Source organism: Giraffa tippelskirchi, chromosome 10 (assembly GCF_054371585.1).
Source record: "Giraffa tippelskirchi isolate mGirTip1 chromosome 10, T2T-mGirTip1v1.2.pri, whole genome shotgun sequence".
In the NCBI taxonomy this organism is placed as follows: Eukaryota; Metazoa; Chordata; class Mammalia; order Artiodactyla; family Giraffidae; genus Giraffa; species Giraffa tippelskirchi.
In genome coordinates this window covers 106,786,086-106,803,379 of record NC_137284.1, presented here as the reverse complement: position 1 = coordinate 106,803,379, position 17,294 = coordinate 106,786,086, and the positions used below count along the sequence as shown (strand labels likewise).

The 17,294-nt window shown below is 35.2% G+C and overlaps 1 protein-coding gene and 1 non-coding gene across 10 annotated transcripts in view; both read left to right on the top strand.

Annotated features, from left to right (window-relative positions):
- The window catches only part of SEPTIN7 (septin 7), a 93,764-nt gene that overhangs the window by 62,359 nt on the left and 14,111 nt on the right, over positions 1–17,294 (top strand). For all 9 annotated transcript variants that reach the window (XM_081534240.1, XM_081534244.1, XM_081534243.1 and 6 more), the window contains exons 4-9: positions 1,881–1,981; positions 2,812–2,946; positions 9,636–9,753; positions 12,730–12,822; positions 13,851–13,947; positions 15,191–15,242. In XM_081534240.1, coding sequence (XP_081390366.1) covers positions 1,881–1,981; positions 2,812–2,946; positions 9,636–9,753; positions 12,730–12,822; positions 13,851–13,947; positions 15,191–15,242 — 596 coding nt within the window. The remainder of the gene's footprint in view (positions 1–1,880; positions 1,982–2,811; positions 2,947–9,635; positions 9,754–12,729; positions 12,823–13,850; positions 13,948–15,190; positions 15,243–17,294) is intronic.
- On the top strand, positions 12,920–12,992 carry TRNAR-UCU (transfer RNA arginine (anticodon UCU)). The gene has a single exon. It is a non-coding gene; the product is annotated as a tRNA-Arg (tRNA).

The window sequence follows — 17,294 nt, the reverse complement described above, 5'->3', positions numbered from 1 at the left end:
CAGAGAAATTGACACTTCCTACTATTTAATGTTCAGATAACCAATTTTATATGTTTGGTAGATAAATAAATGTACTTACATTTGGGATATCTAAAATTTTCACTGACAATTTACATTAGGGTCAAAGCCGTTTAAAAACCATTGGTCTAAAAGATAAGAACTTTGTCTCTTATTTGTCTAAAAGATTGGAAGCCTTTCTACGAATATGCAGGTCCACATTTCAGTTTCAGCAAGTTTCTTTTTTGATAATGCTCTTTTAACAAAATAATTCCTGATTGCTGTCAGTCTTCACCATCGAATTCAGTAGACACTAAGCCACATGTGGATTGGCAAGATCCTCTGGAGAAGGAAATGGCAATCCACTCCAGTATACTTGCTTGGAAGATCCCATGGACAGAGGAGTCTGGCAGGCTACAGTCCATGGGGTCACCAAAGAATCAGACACAACTTAGTGACTAAACAACAACAATAACAACAAAGCCATGTGTAGCTGTTTCAATTTAAGTTAAATAAAATTGAACATTCAGTTCCTCAGTTGCTCTAGTCAAATTTCAAGAACTTGTTAACCACATGGGCAAGCAGCTAGTATGTATTGGATAGTTTAGATATAGAACCATTTCCATCATCTCAGAAAGTTCTATTGAGCAATGCTGCTATACCCTTTTCACTCAGCAGTCTTAGTTTCAGCTCTTTAGTCTCTTCATCCATCAGTTAGCATCTGTAAGAAAATGGAGGGTAGTGGAAAGACATCATCAGTTCTTTAATCTGTAAAGGTAAACCAAACTTTTCCTACCCAGAAATTAGTTGCTTTTCCTTTCCTAACTTGGTTAATCAACATAGATAGTTGAAATTGTTTTTCATGTGATTACATTTCCCTCTTAAGTCTAGTAGTACTTAATTGGTACCATCCTATGGCATGTAACATTCAAAGTTTAATTCTTGCCTCTTAAGTTAGCCTGTCAGCATACTTGGAACCTCTAGTCTTACTAAACACATATATAAATTAAATGAAAGCCTATGTTTTTCTGGGAGAATGATTCTCCTTTTGTGTTTGAATGAGCGTTTGCTTTATGTAGGAGCAGCATATGTCCAAGATGAATGATTTTTACATTCTAAAACAGAATTTGGGGTTACAGAATATCTTAGATTGTAGGAAGAACTGCTGTTACTGTTTAAGTCCAATTCCTTTTCTTAAATAGAACATTTTTACAAACTCTAAAGAGAACTGAAGATTTTAATCAGTTAGTAGGGTTTTACCCTGCCAGAATACATTTTTTTTCAATGCCTGGATCTTTGCTGATTGCTTTGACCTGAATGGACAATAACACATTCGAGAAGAAAGTTGGCTCTTAGTCATGATGTCAACACAAGTGTAAATAATTATAGCCATGCTGAGAAAGATTTGGGAATGGTAATAAGTTCACTTGAATAATTGGTTGGGACCAAAGTAGATGGAGATAGTCCAGAAAACATTTACTGCAAATGGTAGAGTAAATGTACTTCTGATAAATCATATTTGATCTCTGTATTACTTGATCATTCAAGCACATTGTTTATTTGTATTATTAGATGTGCATTTATGTTGTTTAAGTTTTATATGGCTTTAGTAATTAATAATATTTTATCAGTTCCTTTTTTCCTTCTCTATACCAACTATGAGCCATAAACCCATTATTTATATATGTACTTTTCTTTTAAGTAACCTAGACACTCAACATCTACAGTAGTTGATTCTAAAGAAAGTGGCTGGGTGGGTAGATTTACTTTACAAAAAGCTTCCTATTTGGTTTTGATTAACACTCGTCTCCATACATCTTACCATGTAGGAAACCGCAGATATAATATATGTTATTAATATCTGTACACAATGACTCTTACAGGTGGAACAATCCAAAGTTTTAATCAAAGAAGGTGGTGTTCAGTTGCTGCTCACAATAGTCGATACCCCAGGATTTGGAGATGCAGTGGATAATAGTAATTGGTAAGAAGGGTTTGTCCCTACTGCTTTCCATTGCATTTGGGAATAGGGCTGGTTAGACTTTTTTAAACATTTTAAATCTTCTCACCTATGGTTACTGAAATTTAAGAATATGACTTGGATGCATATATCAACTTTGCCACTTACTTGTCATTGTTGCTTAACTTCTTTGAACTGATTTCCTTTTCTATAAAATGATGATAACACTTTCCATAGAATTATTTTGAAGATAAACTCTAAAACATAGATAAAAGAATTCTCATTATTATAAGAAATTTGAAACTTTTGATTCTCTGCTATTAATTTTATCTGTTTTCTGTCACACCCTAATTTAAATATGATTTTAGACCTTCAGTTTTTCTGCAAGTTGTAAGTGAAGAAAACATCCATGACTTTCTGTTTGGAAATAAGATATTAAGAGCTTATAAAAAATTTTAATTTTTCTCTGAGTTCTGCATTGTTTCTGAAGTAAATTTCTTCCAACTTTTGAAATACCTAAATAAATTCATAATGAGGCTTCTGTGTTGTTTAATCTTTTCATTTGAAATCTAAAACTCTTTGGATGTAATTTTTCATGTTGTAAAGTGTGTTTTTTGTTATTTAATCACTTAGTCATGTCTGACTCTTTAGTGACCCCATGGACAGTAGCCCTCCAGGCTCCTCTGTCCATAGGATTTCCTAGGCAAGAATACTGGAATGGGTTGCCATTTTCTTCTCCAGGAGGTCTTTTTGACCTAGGGATCTTGGTGGATTCTTTACCACTGAGCCATCTGGGAAACACCGTTCATATGTGGAATCTCAACTTAATTATTTTATTTATTTGCGTTCTACAGCTGGCAGCCTGTTATCGACTACATTGATAGTAAGTTCGAGGACTACCTAAATGCAGAATCTAGAGTGAACAGACGTCAGATGCCTGATAACAGAGTGCAGTGTTGTTTATACTTCATTGCTCCTTCAGGACATGGGTTAGTACCTGGATACTTCTGATAACCTTTTTGTTGTTTTATTATTACTCATCTTTGGGTACATGTGTTAGTAATCCTCATCTCTGTGGAGTACGTTTTTACTTGTGAAGTTCCAAATTCCATATAAAAATGATTTATAAAAAACATAAGTCCTAGCCACGCTAAAAATGATTTTACTTCTTAGTTTCTCATGTTTAAGACTCTGTGCTTCATGGAGAGGAATATTGTTTTCATCATGGTTTGATGTCTCATTGTGGCTGATTTAGCTTTCTTGTTGACCAGTCTGCCACAGATTGAACAATCAAATAAGGAGAAACAGCCATAACAACTAGCTTAGACATATTCTAAGAAACTCCAAAGATGTTATTTATTATACATCTGGTAGAGAACATTGCAAAAAAACTTAAATACCAAGGTTCTTATGTGCCGTTTCTTTCTTCACTAAATCTATTTCACTGATCTTCTATTTCCCCTTAGCTGTTACAGTCAAATTATTTAAGTATCGTATCATCAGTACTAACCTTCTACTTACTGGGAGGTTAAAATTAAGATCTGAGTATTTAGACATGTATCTGATCTGATTGTTCTGTTTGTTTGTATGGCCAGCCTGTACTCCTGTTTTGGTTGTTTGTATTTCTTTGTCATTTTGAGGAGATACGTGTGTTATCGTCAACTGCAGATCTTTGTACTTACTCTTCTTTAAGGTGAAAGTGAAATCGCTCAGTTGTGACCGACTCTTTGCAACCCCATGAACTGTAGCCTAACCAGGCTCCTCCATCCATGGGATTTTCCAGGCAAGAGTACTGGAGTGGGCTGCCATTTCCTTCTCCAGGGGATCTTTCTGACCCAGGGATCAAACCCGAGTCTCCTACATTGCAGGCAGATGCTTTACCATCGGAGCCACCAGAGAAGCCCGCTTCTTTAGTCTTTGGTTAAATGATAACTCCACCCCCTGATGATTGTAACTCCACTATCACTCCACCAAAAGGGACTGGACTGTTTTATAGCATTAGACTAAATAGCATTAGTCATCTAATACCCAAATTAACAGTACTGTAAACCAGTTCCTTCAAGTGAAAGTGAAAGTCACTTAGTTGTGTCTGACTCTGTCTGACCCATGGACTATAGTGTCCATGGAATTCTCCAGGCCACAATACTGGAGTGGGTACCTTTTCCCTTCTCCAGGGAATCTTCCCAACCCAGGGATCAAACCCAGGTCTCCTGCATTGCGGGCAGATTCTTTACCAGCTGAGCCACAAGGGAAGCCCAGGAATACTGGAGTGGGTAGTTTATCCCTTCTGCAGCATATTGTCCCGACCCAGGAATTGAACCGGGATATCTTGCATTGCAGGCAGATTCTTTACCAACTGAGCTATCAGGGAAGCCCACTTTCAAAAGCGTACTTTCTCTTTTGTTTTCTGCTTTCTTCATCACCTTTTGCCTAGATAGGCTAGTGGCCATTATCACCATCTTGGTTGCGCAGAAAGCCTTAATTTTGTAGTTTACCATTTTTGCACTGTCTGATTGTAGTGGTGCAGCTGTTTCTTTTTCATTTCTAATATTCTTCTATAGTATTCTCAGAAAATGATTTACTTAAAGCCCAAAATTGACTTATCTATTTAAAAGGCTAAAAAAAAACAACCCTCAAAATACCATACTGTATAGTTTTTTTTCTGAGAACTTGTTAGTTTCTTCTTGTATGTATATATTTATCATTCTAATATAACTTGTTAGGGCTTTTTCCTGAGAGCCAACAAAGTAAAATCTTAACCTGTAGTTAAGGCAATAGAAATTTGTCAGTTTATATCCACTTTTTATTATTTTAGATCTTTTGGACTCTCTCCAACATTTAGTAATTCTCATGAAATCACATTTCTCTTATCCCCTGAGGGGAAATATATTCCTTAAAATTGCATGGGAAATACAATTTTTTCCAAAGAAAAAATTTTGATATTATGTGTAGTGGTTTGGGACCATTTCTTGTTTGTCACAAGGGATGAGAATTCCAGATTTTAATTTATTATGTATAACAATGTGCTTTTGAGTAGTTTGTCAGCTTAACTATTTTTAGAAATGAAACAAAGTTTTGCCTACTGGTATATGCTGCGGTGGATTAAGTGACATAATATGACATTGAATTTTCTGTAGAGAGTTCCAAATTCCATGCTCACTAAAGAGTGAAATTCCAGGCAGCAGAGTAGAGGAATTATGACCTTTCTACCTGGGTAGTCCCTGGATTCTCTTTTTAGAGGTTCTGTTTTTGGAGTAATTATGTATTGGTCCAGCAGTGTATTTTCTGTGTCCCTTACTCCACCAAGTGTCATAACTGAACAAAGGGTTAATTTGTGATTTCAGCTGTTGTTGATTCATTTCCTTTGTTCAGTGGTTGGTAACTGACTTGGAACTTGAATTTTTAAATGATGTTTTTACAAACTTTTTGAATTTTGATTGCCACTTTGAAAAAAGTGGCAGTTTTATACAGATTTTTTTTCCCCTTAGAAATGTATATACATATGTATGTTTAATAAATATTTGTCATTTGCCCTCTATTCATTTTATTTATTTTGCTGTAGGCTTTGAGGTGTTAAATAGTTTTTTCTCTTTGTGAGTGTTTCATCGCTCAGTCATGTCCAATTCTGCGACCCCATGGACTGTAGCCCACCAGGCTCCTCTGTTCCTGGGATTTCCCAGGCAAGAATATGGAGTGGGTTTCTATTTCCTTCTCCAAGATATCTTCCCGATCCAGAGATCGAACCTGGGTCTCCTGCATTGCAAGTGGATTGTTCAGTGTCTGAGTCACCAGGGAAGAGTTTATCTTTCAGAAATTCTATAAAGGAGTTTCCATTGTGTTAAAAAAAAAACAAAACAAAACTTAAAAATCAGATTTGTTGGAAAAGATGACCTGAAATAAAATTAAATGGATAGAGGAAAAATTTCAACCAGAATGTAATCTGTTGTGAAATAAGTGTTTTTTGTTGGCATTTTGTAAGCTTTTAAAATTTGTATTCTAGTTTAAAAGGGCAGAGGGTTTTATCAGGGCTTTTATAAAGATTATATCTAAAGTTTAATTTTGTAAAAACTGATTTAATATTCTTCAGCCCTGTCATTTTATGTTTGAGAAGTTGACTTCCCTGATTTCCTTGTCATGGCTATTTTCAAGTATCTTACTCTTGGAAAGTTGAAATAATAAATGTTCTGTAAATGTTGTTTTACTTTAAATGTAAAATCTTCTTAACTTGGATTACAATTTAATATTTTATATTAAGATTTATTAAAATTATAGATTAACTGAATTCTTTTCTGTCACCAGTTTAATGAGGTGGTATTGGTAGTGATTTAACTTTGTCCTGCATATAATCTGGAAGGTGAACTCTAAAAATTAACAAATGTGAGATTTTTAAAAAAAATATAGAGAAAATAATTAAGTATATTTTATGTGGTCCATATTTCTTTCTTAAAATTTATTTATTTTTTGGCTCTGCTGTGTCTTCAGTGCTGCGTGTGGGCTACTCTAGTTGTGGTGCTTGGCCACCTTATTGCAGTGCCTTCTCTTGCAGAGCATGGGCTCTAGGGCGTGCAGGCTTCAGTAGTTGCTGCACATGGGCTAAGTAGTTGTGGCGCAGGGGCTTAGTTGCTCTACAGCATGTGGAGTCTTCCCAAACCAAGGGTCGAACCTGTGTCCCCTGCACTGGCAGGCAGATTCTTAACCACTGAAACACCAGGTCAGTCCCAAATCTGAGACTGATTGACTGAGCCATGGCTTTTATATTTAGTGTTGTTATGTAATGATTGATGAAAAACAGGCAAAAACTTAAATATTTTCTCAAAATCGAAAGGTTTTTCAGTTACCACTAGTGAGATAAGGGTGGTGTTTATAGATAAATATAGTGTTATTCCAGCCACATACTCTTTCTGTAGTGTTCTCTGAATGCTAATATCAAAATTCAAAGGATTTAAGATGAGAATTAGAATTGAAGCTGTCTCATTTCGCCATATCTGCCTTCCTGCCTTCTTACCCTGTCTTTCTGCCAGTCAGCACGTCACTACCACAAAGAAGTATAGTATTATTCATCAGTAAAAAATGAGTATCTCATTAGTTTCTGGACCCCCCCCCCCAATACATCCAACAGTATATATATTAAACTATAGTATGCTAAGAGAACTCAAACAAGGGCTTTCTGTTTATTTTAAAATATTAGTCCATAAAATTTATAATGAAATTAGATCTTTATTCCATTTTCCTCATGTTTTATCAAAGCTAAGGAATACTGTATTTCTATGCAAAATACTGCTGTTATCTTCATTTATTTTGTTAAATATTAATTTTTAGTCTATAGTGTATTCTGCATGTGAGGAATAGCTGATTTTCATTTACAGTTATTCAAAGATGTAAGGAAAATTACAGCAGCTTAGTTTTTTAGTCAGCACATATTTGAACACCTTCTCAAGTGTTGGTACTGTACTAGATATTACAGAAGAGATGAATGAGACAAAGGCTTTTGCTCTTAAGGATCTTCTAGTGAGAAGATGGGAAGAACAAATACACAAGTAGGTGGTTACTGTATGACAGATTCAGTGTTGTGATCCCTTAGGCTTCTAGTTTTAGGTTGGAGAAGAATTCTCAGAGGAAATGAGAATAGTAAGCTAGGACGCTTACTCCTTGGAAGGAAGGTTATGGCCAACCTAGATAGCATATTTAAAAGCAGAGACATTACTTTGCCAACAAAAGTCCGTCTAGTCAAGGCTATGGTTTTTCCAGTGGTCATGTATGGAGGTGAGAGTTGGACAGTGAAGAAAGCTGAGCGCCACAGAATTGATGCTTTTGAACTGTGGTGTTGGAGAAGACTCTTGAGAGTCCCTTGGACTGCAAGGAGATCCAATCAATCCATCCTAAAAGAGATCAATCCTGGGTGTTCATTGGAAGGTCTGATGTTGAAGCTGAAACTCCAATACTTTGGCCACCTCATGCGAAGGGTTGACTTATTGGAAAAGACCCTAATGCTGGGTAGGATTGGGGGCGGGAGGAGAAGGGGACGACAGAGGATGAGATGGTTGGATGGCATCACCGACTCGATGGACATGGGTTTGGGTAGACTCCGGGAGTTGGTGATGGACAGAGAGGCCTGGCGTGCTGCAATTCATGGGGTCGCAAAGAGTCGGACACGACTGAGCGACTGAACTGAACTGAACTGAAAGGACGAATAGGAATTAGGCAAGACAGCTAGAATGAGGATGGGAATGGAGTTGTTCCAGGCCAAGGCAATATGGCCAAAGTATGGTGATTTCAAGATATTGTGAGAAGTTCAAAAAGGCTGGCATATTGGAAGTAGGAAGTAGCAAAAATGCTAAGGATGCTGAGAGATGAGGTCAGCTGAAGAGGGTATATTTCCACAGGCTTCGTAGGCCACACTCACTTAAGGAATCTGGCTTTAGTAAGGCTTTCAGTCAGGGAATGACTTGATTGGAATTGGATTTTAGAAACATCATACTGACTGCAGTGTGCATGGTTTTGAGGGAAACCAGATAGATTCTTGTCATTATCAAAGTTTGATGGCCTGAACCAAAGGTAATGGAAAGCAGGTAAATATATAAATACTTTTATTTGTTCAGCAGGTCCTGGTGAATCTTTGGAATGGATAAATAGAAGGAGGTTTATCCAACCTGAATCCTGGGTTTCAGCTTTGAGTAACAGGGTGGATTGAAGTGTTACTTACTGAGATAGAAAGCATAGAAGGTGAGGGGGTATTTGGGGGTTCAGATGAACTTTTGATTTTGAGATGCCAAAATGGAATGTCTGAGTAGTATTTCCATCAGGTGAACACAAGCCTGGAACATAAGAATGAGATCCGGGCTAGGTATAAAGACTTGGGAGTTATTGACCCATAAAGGTTATTAGAAGTTGTTGTAGTTAATGATAAGCTCATAGAATGTAGAGAAGAAAAGACCTAATAGAGAATTCTGAGGCATGTACCTTTTTATTTATTTATTTATTATTATTTATTTAGTTGGAGGCTAATTACTTTACAATATTGTAGTGGTTTTAAGGGACTAGCTTACAAAGAGGATCCTGGAAATTACCTTAGGTGAACAGCTTGTGATAGAGTAATGTCAGTGCTGCATAATGGACAAATTAAAAAATACCATTAAACACCACAGTGTTTATGAGTTGGCTGTTGCTAACTAATTATATTAGCAGCCTGAAAGTATTTGGTGGCCTTGAAAGTATAGTGGCCAAGTGGAGGCAATAGTTAGAGTGTAAAGAATAAAAGGGATGATGAAGAAGATGTTCTTTTGAGCCCCTTCTCTGAGAAATACACTGGGTAACAAGAGGTAAAAGAAGGTTATAATTTTTCATTTAAAAACATAACAGGTTTCCCAAATTTGAGAGATAAGCAGGGTCTCTTGTAGGAAAGCTTATTAGGAGCCTTTCTGGATTTTCTGATTCTTCTTTCGGGCCCACATGCTGTGACCAGGGTGTTAAAAGACAGGAGTCAAAGCTTTCTTAGGCATTCCAGTGCTTCTTGAAATCCTGTTCTTCCTAACTGTTGCTGGCCCAGTATACATCTTTAGAGAGTGTATCTGATGAGTAAATGACGTAGTTCCAATGTATGTAATTTTAGCATTGGAATGTGAAAAATCTGTTCTCCCAAATTGGTCAATCCAGTCATATTAAATATTGTGTATTTCAGACTTAAACCATTGGATATTGAGTTTATGAAGCGTTTGCATGAAAAAGTGAATATCATTCCACTTATTGCCAAAGCAGACACACTCACACCAGAGGAATGCCAACAGTTTAAGAAACAGGTAAGTAAAATGAGTTCGGGAATTCTTAGGCTTCTAATACTATTCATGTAATTTGCAGTTTTTCATATTTTCATTATGATGTGTTACAGTGTGTTCCTCCTGCTACTTTACTGTGTGTGTGTGGTTGTTTACACTGTATTAAAAATAACTGTTGAAAATAGTCTCCTGCTTTAGTTTTTTCCTAGGAGCCCATAAGTATTATCATAGTGCCCTTCTGTGTGTGTGCTCAGTTGTTTAGTTGTGTCCAACTGTTTGTGATCCCATGGACTATAGCCCGCCAGGTTCCTCGGTCCATGGAATTTTCCAGGCAGAAATACTGGAGTGGGTTGCCATTTCCTACTTCAGGGGATCTTGCGACCCAGGGATCGAATCTCTGTCTCTTGTGCCTCCTCTGTTGGCAGGTGGATTCTCTGCCGCTGAGCCACCTGGGAAACCATAATGCCCTTATCCTTTGTCAATTTAAATAAGACTATTTTAGATGTTTCTGTATAGCTTCCACCACCACCCCTCCCCACAGGCAGTCTCCCACATTGCAGGCGGATTCTTTACCAGCTGAGCCACAAGGGAAGCCCCATTTTAGATGTTTCTGTATAGCTTGCGCCACTGCCCCTCTCCACACCCTTTATAGAATTACTTTCCTAGACTGAATTCCTGGGGAGAGGATTACTTTTAAAAGGGTATAATTATTTTATCACCCCCCCATTTTGTCATGGTGCTTTCCCAATAAAACAGTCAAAATTCCTTTTATGACAGGTACGTTTGTTCCAGTGCCTTACCAGCATTGTCATTATTTTTTTAAAAACTTTTTTGGATTAAGGTGGTACCTAATAATTTCTTTAACTTTCAATTTTCCAGAAAAGCTGAACATTTTAAAGCAGGGGTTTAGTTTTCCCTCAGTGTTGTGTTTGGTTTATCATATATTGTATTTTATGAAATCTAGGGTCAGTTTCTGAAACTACTTTCCTATTCTAGTGGCCTATTTTTAAATTTTAGGCCAGTGTTACATCTTTTAAGAGCTTCCCTGGTGGCTCAGACGGTAAAGAATCTGCCTGCAGTATAGGGTTCAAGAAGGGAATGACTACCCACTCCAGTATTCTTGAGAATTCCATGGACAAAGGAGGCTGACAGGCTACAGTCCATGGGGTCGCAAAGAGTTGGACACAGCTGAGCATCTAGCACTGTATGTCTTTTTTAAATTGAGACTAAGTTGTGTAATATTTTAAAATAGATCTTAGAGTTTATTATCTCTTACTGTCCTTCTAGTCTTCTGTAACAAAGTACTTTGGTTCTTCATCTTTTTCAGTATGAATTTTAGAATAACGTGAAAACTATTAGAAAAACAAAAACCTGTGAAAATTTGCTTTGAAATTGTGTTAAATCTGTATAAATTTTTAGAATGTTTTACTACATCATTTTTACAGTATCTGATATTTCTACCAGGAAATTTTTTATTTTACATTTATTAGCTCCATTTTTATTTTGTAATTTGCTGTTCTAAGTTCAGATACTAATCATATAATATTACTAATATTTCTCTTTTATCTTAATTTGGAATTGTACTAAAAATGAAGAAATAAAAAAGGTGAATAAGCAGTGATCTCTACTTCCAAATTGGTCACTTGCAGTGGTTGTCAATTTACTTTTTCTTTATTTATTCTTTAAAAAAAAGCAGGGTGGGGGGAGTGTTTAACCAGAGGTGTTTATTAGAGTCATGTGGAGAACTTTTTCAAAATGAGTTATTGGACCATAGTTCTACTAGTTGTTTTTGTGGGTTAAGATAATTTTGTATTTGTTATTGTGAAGATACTCACTCAGGCTATTTTAATATACAACCTCTGACTAAAAGCCATTGCTCTTAGAGCTAGCTACTAGTCTTTCCTTTTTCTTCTAGTCATGTATCAGGTTGGCCAAAAAGTATGTTCAGAAAGCTTACAGAAAAACCTGAACGAACTTTTTGGCCAACATTAGGTTGACACATAACCTGACACCTCATTTATTCTTAGATTTTTTTTTTCTAAATAGATACATAACCCAGTTATAAAAGCTATGTGGTCTTGTTTAGTTCCATGGCAATTCTGTCTGCTTTGGTAACCATGTAGCACATTTTGTTTCAGGCCCCTTTAGTGCTGCTGGGAACCCTGGTAGTGAGTGTAGCATTAAACTACCAGTACAGACAGGGAACTAGTTTTAGGTTTATTAGCCATCAGTTTATTTATTATAAGTTTGAATAGGGTAGGTATTCAACATTATTTGGATGTCTGTATTCTATTTGAATTTAGAGTGATTTTGGACAAAATAAATTAATTTGAGGTCATTTCTGATGTTACTAGTAAGTTGTCTTTCTTTTTTTCTGTATTCTCATTGATTATTATAAATTCATTAGCTTCTTAATTTCCAGGGCATGTTTTCTCCCTGTGTGCTTGCCTGATCTTTTATCTCTTGCTCCTTGATGTGTGTGTATGCTCATGTACATGCAAGGATATTTTCTGATAAGTGCACACTTTTTTTCCTAGAGCCAGTGCTATACTTAATTTTATTTACCTTTGCTCAATTCTACTAAAAACTTTAGGTGAGTTTAAGCTCTGTTGATTCAGCTGAATAAAATAGTTGGTAAGAATTTGTCTAAAGGTATCTCAGTCATTATAAATAAATGACCCAAAACCACTAGAGTAGAAATCAACTAGTGAAGCCATTTCTGGAATCTTACATCATTTTTAGAACTCTTTGGGTATTGTAACCTTATAAGATTAACATTTCTGAAGCAATTGGATTTAGAGAATGGTACTTATATATAAATTTTATAGACAAAAAACCACCAGCATACTATTTTGGTTTTAAATTACATTTTGCATTGTCGAAAAACAGTAAAGGAACTGGAGCTAAAGACTCAGGAATTTAAGAAGAGTATAATAAAAATAAAGCTAATGTCTAAAATTATATGTGGTGCTCTTTTACTAACTTCCTCTTTCATCTTAGATAATGAAAGAAATCCAAGAACATAAAATTAAAATATATGAATTCCCAGAGACAGATGATGAAGAAGAAAATAAGCTTGTTAAAAAGATAAAGGTAGGTTCATTCCCATACATATACTAACATGTTTTAGGGCCTTAGAAACACTATAGTAGCTGCTGTAAAGACTAGAAATAGCATTGTTTATAGGGACTTCCTGATGGTCCAGTGGTTAAGACTCTGTACTTCTACTGCAGGGGTCCCAAGTTCAATCCTTGGTCAGGGAACTAAGAATCCCACATGCCATGTGGCATATACATATATAAGTGTTTTTAAACAATTGACTTAACAAAATAAATGATATTATTGACTATTTAGTTCACCTTTATGATTAACTTTGTTGTTTGACTGTTACGTATAATAAAGCATTATATGGAATAGAGAGATAAATAACAGTTCTTATTTTCAGATGGTTTTCAATTAACTGATTTCATATTTTATAATTTTCCCCCTTAGAAACAAACAGGTAATGGGAATGAAAGGGGAAGCATAATGAAAAGGCAGAGGATTTGCTCTTAAGCACTATTATGCTTATTCTTTAAGAGCCAAAAATATGTTTTATTTTGTTCTTTTATAAAAATCGATCAAAAATCCATTCCGACATAATTTTCTATATTTTTAACTTACAGTGGTTTCCTAAGTACCCTGGATCTAAAAATGATATATTGATTAATGACATTCATTCTCTGCTTCTAGGGCTTTTAAGGTTGATTTATGATCAAGTAGACAAACTAGCCACAAGTCTCATTTTTTCCTTCTAGCTGACAATATATTTTTTACCCTTTAAAATTTTTCCAGTGTGGAACACTTCTTTTTGGAATGATGCTTTAACAAATAATCTGATCAGTATATGCCTTAGTATTCTTAAATTTTAGTGAAAGTGTAATTTTGTTTATTGTTTACATTGGTAACAATGCCATACAATGGCAATTTACTAAATAGTAATTGAATGACCTATAAAAGTGCATGCAAAACTGTTGGGGTAATAATATTGTTTGCTTACCTGTTGAGTAATGTAACTTCTTTATTCTTGAATTTGTGAGGACTACAGAGATGTATTTGAACAAAAATGCTTTGTTTTATAGGACCGTTTACCTCTTGCTGTGGTAGGTAGTAATACTATCATTGAAGTTAATGGCAAAAGGGTCAGAGGAAGGCAGTATCCTTGGGGTGTTGCGGAAGGTAAGGTTTTCTTCAGTGAATGGCTTTGTGTAAGATCTCACAAATGTTATAAAAAATTTGTATTTAGTAAGTAGTATAATATGCATATTGCATTGATATAGTCTAGATTTTCAGAGGTCTGAATTCAGTTTTGTTGAGCCTCATCTCCTTATTAAATAAATTCAATTTCTCAGACCTTATGTCCTGCTGTGTCAGGCAAGTATGTGTTAAATCTTAGAAGATTTAGAAGCCACTTGTCAGTATTCATCCTCCCACCTCTGCCCCACCATTAAGCCTATTCCTGTTTTCTTGTTTGAAAACACACTTACAGTGCAGGGGTTCTTTACCTGGGGCTCAAAAATTGCTCCAAAGGGATCTAATAAACCTTCTGAAATTGAAAACAATTTTGGAGAAAAGGCCTGTCATTTTTATCTGAGTCTCAATTGGGTCTGGGACCCTAAAGAATGAGAACAACTGTCAGAAGCCCAATTAAAACATTTACGTTTTGCTTTCTTCAGGGCAGAAGTCAACTTCTTGGCATCACATCTTTAGAGCAAGAAAGTTTGTTATTAAGAGATCCTCTATACCAATTTTTTTAAGGAGTTTTAAACAGCAATATAATCTTAGTTATAGAGTCAGTTCTTGGAAGCCTTCTTGGCATTAGATATGTTTCCCCGAAATTTGTGTTCATTATACTGGTTTATACTAATATTTAATCTTCAGTATTATAGTAACTTGGAATGAAGATTGAGTCATGATTATAATTTGTTGATATTACTTTGAAAACATATGTAATTTTTAGGATATTTTCCAAGTTAATGTTCTTATGAGTGACTTTCCCAACTAGAGATAACTGTGCTCACTCTCAGCCCTTGTCATCACCATGGAACCTTCAGTTTCTAAGCTGAGACTTTAAAACTAGTATAGACCTTAGAAATCTGCACAGAGTAAATTGTTTGTATCTTTAGTTTCAGGTTATCCCCCTCCAAGAGTGTTCTTTTAGTGATACATTAAAAAAAAGAACATTAAAGTTCTTGGCTTAGGTGTTCATTTTGGTTAACTTGAGGTTTTTCTAAAGTGATTCCTTACCCACCCTTGACCCCCAACGTTAAGTACTGTTTTACAGTGTTAAAGTCTTAATGAAACATTGATAAGGTATTTAATACTTTGTATATTCTCTCATTGTTAACACCGAGTTTCCTTTGAAAAGAATGGATTTATTGGAAGTAATACATATGGTCTGATTTTTTTTTTTTTTTTGTAGTTGAAAACGGTGAACATTGTGATTTTACAATTCTAAGAAATATGTTGATAAGGTAAGTGTAAGCAGTGATGAAAATAACACAGATTTTTCTTTCCCTCGATAAAATTAGTCTCAAATTTAGTTTTTTGTCTTTTATAAATTTAGCTAATTTAAATTGGTGTCTTCATTCTAGCACTGAAGCAAGCACTGCCTAGAGACAAATTTGTATTATTTTGCCAAGGTTTTAAACTCTAGAGGAAAAATACAAAATAGGCTGTGTGGCTAGGGATACATAGGAAAATGGGTCTGTCCGTCATTGTACTTTGTGTTGTGGTTTAATACTGAAAGAAATATGGAAGTAGAAAGGAACAGGCTTTTGCTCCTCTTTAATGTGAAAAGCTCGTGAAAACTGGAAGAGAAGGCTAAGTTTTAGGTCAGAAGCTGGACTTCAAATATTTAAAAGATACACAGCTTAGTAGCTGGTGAGTGGAGCATTTTTGTTATTGAAACACTGTGAAAAACTGATCTTCCTCCCAGGAGGGAAAAACGTTAGTCCTAAATTGTACCTTGTACATCTGATGAGAGAGAAGGAAAGCATGTGAAAACAGGACATTGAGTTAAATCTGATTAGAGGAACCAGGACCTGAATTAGAAAATTAACAGCAGAGAGGAAATTCTGAAGAAAAAGTTGAAAAGACGCAGAGACAGGGAACAAAAAGAGGATCAAAATGAACCTCATTGTTTTCATGTTGAGATAAATTCCTTCCTCATGCTATTTCATACCCTTTTGCTCTTTTTTTCCTCTCTCATCATGCTTGCTTCTCCAGACCCTCAATACATACTATTCTCTTCAGCCTCCAGTTTTAGATGTTCATCTTAAGTTGATGTCTCTTCATTTTCATACTAGTCTCCACTTTCCCAGTATATAAGAATTTCTTTAGCTATTTAGAAGTAACAGGAATATTGATGATAATTGGAAATCATGGAACAACAACAAGATCATTCTTAAAAGTGAGGGGGAAAATTTGAGTCAAACTGCTACCTCAAGAAATATACAGGAGATGGGAGTGAATTTTGAAATTGAGATTGCCATGTAATTGATTTTTCTCAAAAGAACTCATGACTAGATGCTCGGATAGAAAGGAGATGATGGTGTTAATTCAGCCACAGCGGTGGCCAGGCCTCACACAGTGGGAGAAGAGCAAATGCACATGAAAGGATGTTCAGCTCCCTTGGTTTTGAGAATACAACACTTCAGGTTCTATTACGATCTCTTTGCTTTCCTTTCTATTTTGAAAATGTGACTTCAGAAGAACTAATAATCTCTGATGATGTTATATATGTAAAGAATGTCTCATAAATATCAATTTCCAGTGCATTCCCTCTGATTTTATTATTTTTCTCAATTTTAAATCTATGCTACTTACCTAGTGCTTGAAGCAACGATAATCTTTAACTTTGTCTTATGTGTTTTTTATATATACAATCAATAATTCCCTATGTACCTAAAATACTATAGAAAGGAAAGCTAGTTACTAGCCAGACTTTGAACATTTGAAGTTACGCAGCTTCCTCTCTGATGAGTGGGACTCAGAAGTATACAGGCATTACAAGCAAATGGACCATTCCTACAGGAAAGCAACAAGACAATACATGTGTGGAAATATTAAAAATTCTAAAATTATATAATATTACATAATTTGTATATACAAGTGGATATATGCTATGATGAGAACACTTAAATGTATTAAAGAAATTCAGAGTAAGTATTAAGTGGTATATTTTCATGGAGCAGAACCAGATAGAGAAGGATTTATGAAAATAGTTGCCTTAAGATGGATTAAGATAAATACCAGAACCAAGTAATAATAAAAAAAGGTTATTTTAGTGAAAGGGAAAAATCTTTCATTATCTAAAGTGTTCAATGACATTAACAAAAATAGTTTAACAGCTAGTTAAGTCCACCTTATTTTATATATCTTGTATTTCAGCTACTAAGTACTTACCTCAGTTTGTTTAATGATTTTTTAATGTTGCGTTGATGAGATAATATATGATATTTAAAATTACAAAAAGGTTGTTTTATACTGGCATGGTTATTTGTTGTTATTATTCTCTGCTTAGA